General features: G+C 47.2%; 3 protein-coding genes and 2 non-coding genes across 5 annotated transcripts; 4 read left to right on the top strand and 1 right to left on the bottom strand.

Moving 5' to 3' along the window:
• F4813DRAFT_372268 (raptor N-terminal caspase like domain-containing protein) lies at positions 1 to 5,538 on the top strand. Its single transcript, XM_049244687.1, has 3 exons — positions 1 to 778; positions 1,030 to 4,655; positions 4,709 to 5,538. Exons 1-3 carry the CDS (start codon positions 185 to 187, stop codon positions 4,932 to 4,934), a joined length of 4,446 nt encoding a protein of 1,481 aa, XP_049096059.1. The 5' UTR covers positions 1 to 184; the 3' UTR covers positions 4,935 to 5,538.
• A 424-nt stretch (positions 5,539 to 5,962) lies between these two features.
• F4813DRAFT_t129 lies at positions 5,963 to 6,034 on the top strand. Its single transcript has one exon. It is a non-coding gene; the product is annotated as a tRNA-Met (tRNA).
• A 436-nt stretch (positions 6,035 to 6,470) lies between these two features.
• F4813DRAFT_399458 (uncharacterized protein) lies at positions 6,471 to 8,030 on the bottom strand (the record flags this gene model as incomplete). The annotated part of the gene is made up of 2 exons (XM_049248176.1): positions 6,471 to 7,416; positions 7,492 to 8,030. The coding sequence occupies 2 exons, from the start codon at positions 8,028 to 8,030 to the stop codon at positions 6,471 to 6,473; spliced, it is 1,485 nt and encodes a 494-aa protein (XP_049096058.1).
• A 1,007-nt stretch (positions 8,031 to 9,037) lies between these two features.
• Positions 9,038 to 9,123, top strand: F4813DRAFT_t130. Its single transcript has one exon. It is a non-coding gene; the product is annotated as a tRNA-Arg (tRNA).
• Positions 9,124 to 9,887: 764 nt separating this feature from the next.
• F4813DRAFT_393034 (uncharacterized protein) lies at positions 9,888 to 10,815 on the top strand (the record flags this gene model as incomplete). Its single annotated transcript, XM_049247360.1, has 3 exons — positions 9,888 to 10,168; positions 10,230 to 10,305; positions 10,381 to 10,815. The coding sequence occupies 3 exons, from the start codon at positions 9,888 to 9,890 to the stop codon at positions 10,813 to 10,815; spliced, it is 792 nt and encodes a 263-aa protein (XP_049096057.1).
• Between the last annotated feature and the right edge of the window lie 130 nt (positions 10,816 to 10,945).

The following is a 10,945-nucleotide window of genomic DNA, read 5'->3' as shown; positions in this document are numbered from 1 at the left end:
GTTAGATTAGACCGCAAAGCTTCATTCGCAAACATCAGCCCAGCCGCCATCGCATCGGCTTGTTGAATAATCAACTTGGCCGAGGTGTTCGCCTCACCACCAAACCTCCAACGCCACAGATTTTTAACATCTCATCATTAAATAATTCCAACTTGAGGTACATTAAAGATGTGCTACAATCATTATGACCGCTGTCACAGTCTCTTCCCATAGCGCGTACACTTCTGGGCAGCACCCAAGCCACCACATGCCGACCGCATCTTCCGCATCTTCCACATCTAGGACTGCTTCGTCGTCGCACTCCCGCCCTAATACCCTTAATACCCTGACCGCCGATTCTAATCCTACGCCGCTGCGCGACCATCAGCAGCTAAACTTAGTGACCAACCTACCTTTAGTTAATGTTAATGGTACTTCTACCATTATGCCTTCACGTCTAGGCTCCAACGGCCCAACCTATGCTATACGATCTCCCGAATTGCCCAAGGGACGTCCCCGAACAGCAACAGATGAGCGAGAGCCCGTAGATTTTGGCCGGCGTCCGTTAACTGCCCCGGGGAACAAGGCTGACCCCAGACCCTCCAACTCCCATGACGACTCGGATCACAACCAGCCTAGGCTAACAGTCTCTAAGCCGCCGCTGCTTCGATCCAAGAGTGAACACATAGTAAGACATGAAGATGCAGACCAGGCAGATGAAGAGATCTACGAATGGGGAGCTAGGCATGGCTTTGAAGACCATTACCAATCCGAAGATATTATTTCTCAGCTAGCAAATGTGAGTCAAGCTTTGCTTCATATATTGCTAGCCATGACGCCCTGTCGCGTAGAAATTCTCTCAATGCGCCACTATGCGGCATCAGTATGGAGATGAGAAGATATTGCTGTCATATTTACTGCCGTGTTTTTGTACTTGGTGGCGTGGCTGTAGCTATTTTGCTATCATATACCCGAGATTCTTTAACTCTTCACATTGAAAAATCCCCTTCTTATGTTATAGTATTGGCCTGAACTAACTTCTAAATACAGAACTGGTATATGTACTTTGCAGATAAGCGACACGAGACCACGGGACAGCCATATTCGCCTAATTATGCGATTGAGGATTGGCGTATGCGAGATCGGTTAAAAACTGTTTCGGCTGCTCTAGCAGTATGCCTCAATATCGGGGTTGAGCCCCCTGATCAGTTAAAAACAAACCCGGGGGCTAAACTCGAGGCGTGGCAAGATCCCTTCGTACCTCCAGCCGCGAAAGCCCTAGAGGCAATTGGAAAGTCGCTACAAGCTCAGTACGAGAATATTTCATTACGAACAAGATATAAGCAATACCTGGATCCATCGGTCGAAGAAACGAAGAGGTTCTGTCAGTCGCTGCGGAGGAATGCCAAGGATGAGCGTGTCCTACTTCATTATAACGGCCATGGTGTCCCGAAGCCAACGGCATCGGGAGAGATTTGGGTCTTTAATAAGACCTTTACTCAGTATATCCCTATTTCATTGTATGACCTCCAGCATTGGCTTCAGGCGCCTACTATCTTCGTCTGGGATTGTTCCGAGGCCGGTAATATCCTAAATAATTACCACCGTTTCGTAGAGAAACATGAAGAGGAAGAAGAAGCTGCTGCCGCCGCCGATCCTAACTATGAGAAGACTAAATATCGCTCGTATCTTCATCTTGCAGCTTGTGCTGTTAAGGAGAATCTTCCTACCAATCCCCGCCTCCCGGCTGATCTCTTCACTGCGTGTCTAACAACACCCATAGAGATGGCGTTGTGGTTTTTTGTCTTACAAAATCCTCTTAAGACGAGTATTACACCAGAGCGGGCCAAGAAATTGCCCGGTAGGTTACAAGAACGGAGAACACCACTTGGAGAGCTTAACTGGATATTTACGGCAATCACTGATACTATTGCATGGACCTCCCTACCTCGACAGTTATTCCGTAAGTTCTTCAGGCAAGACCTCATGGTCGCGGCTCTTTTCCGCAATTTCATTCTAGCTCAGAGAATCATGATGGTCTATGGATGTCATCCTCAGTCATATCCAGAATTACCGGATACTCACCAGCATCCTCTATGGGAAAGCTGGGATTTGGCTGTCGATTTGGCGTTGGCACAGCTTCCTATGATGGAGCGGAAAGAGAACGAGGGGATTGAATACGAATACCAAAGCTCGACCTTCTTCGCAGAGCAGTTGACCGCCTTTGAAGTCTATCTTGGGCGCGGAGATGCTATGCAGAAAAAGCCTCCTGAGCAGCTCCCTGTTGTACTCCAGGTCTTACTGAGTCAACAGCACCGAGTACGTGCCCTTATCTTGTTGGGCAGGTTCTTAGATCTGGGACCCTGGGCAGTCCACCTAGCTTTGAGCATTGGTATCTTTCCCTACGTGTTGAAGCTCCTGCAATCTGCCGCTGCCGAGCTGAAACCTGTTATGGTGTTTATTTGGACCCGGGTTCTCGCCGTAGATGTCTCTTGCCAGCCTGATCTGATCAAGGACAGCGGTTACAATTATTTCGCCTCCATACTTAATCCATCCGAAGTGCTTGCCGTCGCTAATAGCGATGAACATAAAGCAATGTGCGCCTTCGTGCTCACAATGCTATGTAAGGGTTATAGACCTGGGCAATCAGTATGCAATTCATCAAATATCATGACGTATTGTCTAGCTCATCTTCGGAACGAGGAGAATGTGTTGCTACGCCAGTGGGCGTGCCTTTGCATTAGTCAACTCTGGCAAGATCTGCCTGAGGCGAAATGGAGGGGCATCCGAGAGAACGCGCCCTTGAAGCTGTCTACCTTGACGAAAGACCAGGCTTGCGAAGTACGAGCTGCGGTCATTCATGCTATGACGACGTTCCTAGGCATTCCAGATCTTACAGACGAGGTGGCTAGGATTGAGGAGTCAATAGCTTGGACGCTTCTAGATATGGCTAGTGACGGCAGTCCACTTGTCCGTAAAGAGCTGCTAGTCTTTATTTCGCATTTTGTCCTTCGGTATGAAAATAAGTTTATCGTTGCTGCTTATGAGCAGCTGGTCGAGGAGAAGGAGTATTTGCACTGTCCCCCAACGGACGACGGCCTTGAGCATAAAATGGGTATGCATTATGCTCGCCCGGAAAATCGCAATCCGGATGGAACAATCAAGGCCACAGCCCAAGGATTATCTTCGAATACCGTATTCGCCGCTTGTTGGAAACATGTCTTGATATTAAACGTAGACCCTCATCCTGAGGTTCAACGAGATGCGACGATTGTCGTTGATTACGTTCACAACGCACTTCTATCATCAAACGCGGGTGTCCCAGCCCGAAATCTAATGGATGAGATTCAAAAGCGAACGCGACGATCACGCGGTCACAAGAGGCAACCCTCTATGTCACGAAATGGCATAGGTGCATCTGCTTCTGATATCATTCCCCAAGAACCCTCACCTGGCCTTTTGAAACGGACTGCAAGTCTTCTATTTCAGCTGCCTAGCATGTGGACCGGAGAAGATAAATCGATTAATTCTGCGCCATTGCCTTCCCCCGGGCTTACAAGAACCTCTTCGCAACGGCAGAGGCCCGTCAGCGATTGGGCTATTCTCCCTGAACAGAGTGATCAGGCCAGTGTATCGGCATATTATCATGTAGCTGATGAGCCTGTGTCGGGGAAATTCAAAGAGCGCCGCCTCGATGAAGCACCTTCTCTACCCCTTCCGAGCACGTTCCTGGAGTGGTCCATCGAGTACTTTCGCGAACCGCAGATGCACCCTAGCGAGGCTGAGGAACCGGGAAGCACCGAGTACAACGAGCGTTTGTGGCGGAGATCACGAAACGAGAATATACTCCGAGAGACGCAACCGCAGAAGCAGTATGCTGGCAGTCACAAGTGGAATAACCAGCTCTGCATTATGAACAACGGCGCTCAACCGGCAAAAATGACATTTCACCAATACGAAGACCACCTTGCAGTAGCCGACGATGGGAACACTGTTTACATCTGGGATTGGAAAAAGCAAACTAGATTAAACCGATTCTCGAATGGGAACCCGGAAGGCTCGAAGATCAGCGATATGACGTTTATCAACGAGGACGACACGGCGCTCCTAATGACGGGCTCATCCGATGGCGTGCTCCGGGTCTACCGTAATTACGATACCCTCAAGACGACCGAGTTGGCATCGTCCTGGAGAGCACTTACTCATATGGTCCCTAGTAATGTCAATTCTGGTATGGTGTTCGACTGGCAGCAGGTGACGGGCAATGTGCTTGTTGCAGGAGATGTTCGTGTCATCCGGGTTTGGGCTGCCGCATACGAAACATGCATAATGGACATACCCGCACGCTCAGGATCTTGCGTTACCTCATTAACATCGGACCAGATGACTGGCAATATCTTTGTGGCCGGATTTGGGGACGGTGCGGTTAGAGTGTTCGATACTCGACTCCGGCCGCATGAGTCAATGGTAAAGAAATGGAAGGACGATTCTGATAGACAGTGGATTAGAGACGTGCACATGCAGCGCGGAGGTCAGCGCGAGTTGCTTTCCGCGAGCCGAAACGGGAAAGTAAAGCTTTGGGATATTCGAATGGATTCGCCGCTCCGCGTTATCCAAGCAACTCGCGATACCATCCGCACAGCAAGCACGCACGAACACTTGCCTGTATTCTCTGTGTAAGTCACTAGCCGATGCCAAATTTGAATTATTCATGCTAACAATATTTTAGCGGAACGTCCGCCCACACCGTAAAGGTCTTCAACTTCGATGGCAACGAGCTCTCCCGTATGGAGCCCTACTCTAGCTTCCTACAACAGAATCGCGGCGCGCCCATCTCTACCACCGCCTTCCACCCGCACCGCATGATCCTAGGTTGCGCAGCTCGCGGCGATTATCACATCAACCTCTTCACCTGTGCCAGCGAGAAGCCGGAAGCTTTCCTCAACTCGCTATAAATGCACACATAACCTTCCTTTCGGCTTTCCAACCATAGCCATAGCCACCATCATCTTCTTTTCACGTAGATAGAAGAGAGGATACGTTTAATGCTAGTAACGGAGTTGTAATGACTGACTATATCTTCTTTCTCTAACCCCCTTTTTTTGAATGCTTTGAGCTCTGCTCAAGTAACGACTAGAGCGCCTATCCGCTCGTAAAATACAACGGATCAGGGTAAACGAACGGGTAACTTGACACGGATTAGGCATGGAGGCAGGTAGTTGTTTCAGGCGGAGTCGGGAGGAAATCTATTGGAACGGTATCATCCGCCCTTTTTTTGTTTTCGTGCTTAACCCACCCCCTTTTTTTGCATTTCCTGTCCCAGGGTGGAGGAGGGAAGGGTCACGTTTCCGAAACGGATGTGGTTGGTCGATCCTAGATATGATACTGTATGTAATAAATCTCAGTTGGAGAGTTTATCCGACCTAAGCTTGTTCTCCATGTTTTATGTCTTTACCTAGGTAACTTTACGAAGTAATAATAAGCCGATGCTTTTGATGACGATGATTAAGTTGGTGCTATTGTTACCGTTGTCTTGATATCCCACTTTCTTCGGGTATTGCTTGCACGGAATTGTCCTAGCAGAGGTGAGTAGAGTAAGAGAGAAAGGGACGATGTGGAAACCTCGTGTTTTTAAAATGACGCGGTGTCAAACTACATGTAGTAAGGGTTCCTAAATATGTTGTTGTAGCTTCTTTTTCTCCTACCCTCAAGTTCTCCCCTTGGTGTTGATTAGGTACTTGTGGTAAGATAGTTATATGTACAATACATGTGCATGCAACATGCTATAGGGCACTCTTCCATAGTACCTAAAGTACATGCATGTGCTGTTTTGAAATAGCAATGGCACGACGATGCGAAGAGGCCAAACAATAGAACAAGAGTAATAGTTAGGTAAAACGCAAAGGTAGAAGACGCTATAGGGCAAAATTGTACGGATACATTCAACCACAAATCCTAAGAATTGTCTGTGGAGACAACTTCAAGCTTCATGGCGCAGTGGAAGCGCGCCGGGCTCATAACCCGGAGGACCTCCGATCGAAACGGAGTGAAGCTAGCTGTTTCTTTTTTTCAACTTTTTCAGTTGGCCATTTTAGTATTTTTCTTGTTCGTTCGTTCCCACAAAAGTTTAGTTTCTCTTAACTCAGGCCATAGTATTATTCTATGTAGCATTAAGAATCATACCTGTATTAATATCCGTACCTAATGTATCCGTAAGACTGGCTACGTTGTCATTTTGATATCCTCGTGCCCTTTCTATCAAGAGGCTATCAAGAGCTTTGCCTTGTAAACAGAAATTGGCACCCATACTAAATAAAATTTACTCCGCTGAACTCTTGAACGAAAATCGCTAAATCCTCTTTAAACCTACTAAATTAGTTAGCTCTCTTCCCCCGTGTCCACAATGCAGCAGCTAGGAATAGAAAGGGCAAATAGGTAAGTACATACCCAAAAGAAAGACCGTAGAAATGCTTAAGACCACAGAGCTGCCCTCAATGTGATCGAGGAGACCATGCTGGAGGATTGCTGGGCGTGGAAGGAGAAAGTTGAGATGGGGGCGTAGAAGGACTGGGAGCATTTAGCACTTCATCTTGCGGCGTCGATTCCGGCCGACTCCCGGGCTCAGTTGGAGTATTTTGTTCTGTTGGTAAAGGATCGTGGATCTGTGAGGAATCCCCTCTAGAAGCGGCAAGGGCTCTCCGGGCTCTCCGCGATCTCCGCGATCTCCGTGATCTCCGGGGATTTCGGCCTGCTGGGGGAGCTATGGGTTGACGTGTCGGTAGTTCTATCGTAGTTGCCTCTAGTGCCCGTTGTGCAGCGGAACGATACGGCAAGGATAGATCAGGAACTTCAGGAACTTCAGGAACTTCAGGAAGTGGGGATTGTATTCGATGCCGTCTTGGGCGCACGATGTCAATGTATGGACCCGTCTCCGGAGGTCCTCCTAATGAGAGGAGGTCGAGCAGGCTCTCTACAGCCGCGTTTTGAGGCGGATATGTAGCCAAGGAAGATTCGGGAATAGGCGTAAGACCACGGCTAGGGGAGAAAGAACGTAGTGGATTCTCTATCAGAGGTTCTGGGCGTTGCCTATACGGCAAGTCTTGAGATTGCCCAGGTGTTGCATCCATCAATCTGTAAGTCTCCTCGGATGGCGTTGATGATGCATGATCGTCATGCGTCTGCCCTGGGTGTTGATTTTCCTTCTTTATCCGATCCTCTTCTTCCTGAGCCCTTTGCCGACGTATGCGTCGCGCCTCTCGCGCATAGTTTATTATATCCTGCCGTCCAATAAGTCTAACCGCGTCCCGCTCAATCTCTATCAGAGGCCCCCTTCTTGGCTGTTGTAGTACATAGAGCGCATCGTCTAAGTTACCCGTACAGTCGCAAGTTCTCCATGTCGAGCCGCAATTGTAGCAAAACTCGTGACCGCAATAGCATCTACACAGGCCAAAGGATGAGTATGGTAAGCATACATTATTCAGATAACAATGGGAATACGATGTATGAACTCACGTCATATGGCTGCATCCAGTCGTTCGGGAGATTGTATAATTACACCGTGAACATTTCTGCCAACCCTCGCGCCGGATCAATGCCTCTAATTTGGCATCTTTAGGCGGTCCCTTGCACCCCGATTCAATAGGCTCATGTCCTTGATGGCATTTCTGACAAGTCTTAGACTTGCATTTGTCACATACAATGATATCGCTTCCCTCTATCGTATTTTGGGTATCGAGAATGGCCTTGCATTGTTCCTGTGAGCAATATAGGGGCGGTTTTTTCCGTTTCTCGCGGTCTATTTTTCGATATTCTTCCAGGATCGTGCTCGACTGTATCCATTCGACGTCTTCATCTCTGAGGACAAACTGACAGCACATAGGCGGCCAGCGATAGCTCTCGGCTATCCTGAATTCGAGGTATCTCTCTAAGCAGTTTCGGCACCAGAAGCACCCGCATGGGAATTGTCGCGGATCAGGGACTTTCTCTTTGCAACATACGCATATTCTAGTGACCAGGGGTTTTGTAAAGTTGGTTCGAGCTGCTTCTTTCATAGTGTTCAGTGTTGGCACCAGTGTCAAATTATCTAGAGACTCTTAAGCTTTTCTAGTAAATATCTCAACTCGAACTGCGATTCTTATAGGTAGATGAAAGATAATTAGCGACGGGTTTCTAGGTTGGTAAGACTGGAAGAGTGATATCTAATCGCTATAGTAATAGTTTCTATTGGACTAGTTTTCCAAAATAAGGACTGTGGTGTTTATGGTGATCAAGAAGAGGTAGAGAATAAGAATTACATGCCAAGTTACCTTAGGAGGCAAGTATCCGTATTAGTTGCCTGTGACTTCCATGGTATTTGGGTAGGGTTTCTTATGTTAGGTACATACCTACAAAGCTCCTCCCTTCTATACATGTATGGAAGTGTTCTTCCCTCATATGCTCTGTCACAGCGACCCTTCTCATTGGCCCAATTGGGATTTCGCTACCTAAAATGGCAATGCAGTACCGAGCCTATCGCCCAGCATCAGGCTAGTACCAGTAGGTAGTTTCCCCTTTAATCCCTTTAATAAGAATAGGAAACAGCTACAGCATACTCCTAGCCGTACTATCCAAGCTGTTCTTTCCCTCTCGCAATATCTCAATGTGAGGTAGGAACCACTAGCCCTGTAGGTAGGTACCTAAGATAGAAGCTTCCATGAGCTCTTTTCCCCTTTATCAACTACTTACATGTAGACTGCACGTTTATCGATGCATGTTAATACATTACACATTTAGCTTTACCCTAATTGCCCGATCGTTATTGGTTACCCAAACGAGTCACCCGGGCAGGCCCCGAGACCTCCTTACAGCGGATTGTGCGAACCCTTCCGGCCTTATCCTATCAGTTCCTTCCTCGCTGTAGCGGGAAATAGACGGGCTATGCTCTGTTTCTGTGATAAGTCAGAAGATCAGGAGACATATGAATAGTAATTTCAGAAGATCCATCACTGATGAGGCAGCACCCCTAAAGCTAAGTGGTGTAGATGTTAGACATAACTTTCGCATCGTACCTTCCTCGACAACCTGCATGTAGTAGTGGTTAACTTATCGGCCTCCGACTTTTCAGTTAGACAGCCGGGAACCCGGGTTCGAATCCCGGTGCAGGTGCTTACTCTTTTTGCTTTTCTCACTCTTGCTCATTTTGACGTTGTGCTGTCCTTCTTTTTATCGTTTCTTATTACCAAGTGCCTGTTAATATAGCTAAAATGCATTTAAGTGTTATAATTACTCTCTGAGGAGTATGGAGGGAGAAATTAATGTTGGGGACTAATTTAGAATATTATACTCAAGAGTTAATGGGTGATTCCCATTAATAATCTTTAGGTAGTATCTGTAATATGATAGGACTAAGGTAGGACCTTGGGTATATCATACTAAAAATACAAATCAACCCAAATATTGACCGTCCTAGAAATAATCACTACATCGCCAATAAGGTGAGAAGCTTATCGCAACTTGGAGAATAAGATGGTTGGCTTGCATTTATCGTCAGCATATCCACCATTTCCTATCATACTATTGGTTGGCCCCTGAGCCGCATATAGAGCCATACTGCGAAATCTGCCCTTTTGGGTACCGCGAAAGCAATAGTTCAATACCTCACTATCTTACGAATAAATCCTAATGGCACCCTCTTACCTATGAAGTTCAGCCCTGGGTGATTAATTGGAGGGAATCATGTCATGAAGTCGTCATGCTTATGCTAATCTTGCCTATAAACAGAGACTTTGTACAGTTGAGAAAGGGCTGTAGCTGAGGGCATCTGATATAAATATATGATATTTCCTCCACTTCAATCTTTCGAGTCAATCAATCAATCAAACCAAGTACAGTATCACTGGCGACCTAACTCAAGGAAGGAGAAAAGCAATATGTTGTTAACCCATTTATTGACTAGTTTTCTTCTGCTGGGGTTTCCTACCCAGCCGGTTCACAGTGAACCGATACCAGCAACCCTAACTTTTCGTGGGACACCTCTCGTTGATTTCAACGCTGCGCATGGTGACGACCCCAAGAAGCTTGGAAGTCTTAACCTAGAGAAGGGCAAGGGCGACAAGCCCAAGCAGAACACCAAGGATTTGTATATCAAGTCGGACAAGGATTGGAAGGGGACTAAAGCTGCACATTTCCACCACAAAGCCGGCTATCGCAGGTAAGAAAACGCAATTATCACTTTCTAAGTAGGGTGAAGACTAATACGAACATTGCGATAGAGCTGAGTACCATTCGCTGAAGGGCCAGACCAAAGCTGGAACTACGTATTTCATCACTTACAGTTTCGCGCTCGAGGTTAGTACAATAAGACTATCTCAGTCCGAGATTGCACCAACTCGAGCCTTTCAAGCCCATTAATAAAAATTTTAGGAACTACCCGACGGCCTAATCATATTCCAATGGAAGGAATACAAGGCCAACAACGACCACGACAAGGGCGCCAACATCCCCCTCGCCCTAGAGCTGCGTAATAACAAGCTAGAATTCACGCATACTTCGGTCTGGAAGGAGCATGGCCGCAAGGTCCAGTGGTCGCAAGACGTCAAACCGCGCACTACGTACAAGATCGGTCTTGAGATCGAAGCTAAAGCGAAGGACGGCCACGTGAAGCTTTGGTTCAACGGCAAGCCTGTAACGTTCGATACTACTAAGTCCCAGACGCTCACTGGAAACATGTATCCTGGCGAGAGCGATCCCAAGTTTGGCATATACGGCGGCGAGGACGTCCAGGTCGACAGTTATGTTTACCGGGTACAAATCGGAACTAGTCAGGGAGACGTTGACCAGAGTTATTTTGGCAAATGAGGAGTATGGATGCCCGGGGAAGGTCGTAAAATACCTTGATAGAGGAACATGTCTTATCTTCTCCTATTTTCCTATTCTTATGTGGTATACTATTAGAATCCGGATGTGGGGGGTTATACGTATACGACTT

This window comes from Daldinia decipiens (genome assembly GCF_022478715.1).
Source record: "Daldinia decipiens strain CBS 113046 unplaced genomic scaffold F4813scaffold_40, whole genome shotgun sequence".
Taxonomy (NCBI): Eukaryota; Fungi; Ascomycota; class Sordariomycetes; order Xylariales; family Hypoxylaceae; genus Daldinia; species Daldinia decipiens.
This window is presented reverse-complemented; position numbering and strand designations above follow the sequence as displayed.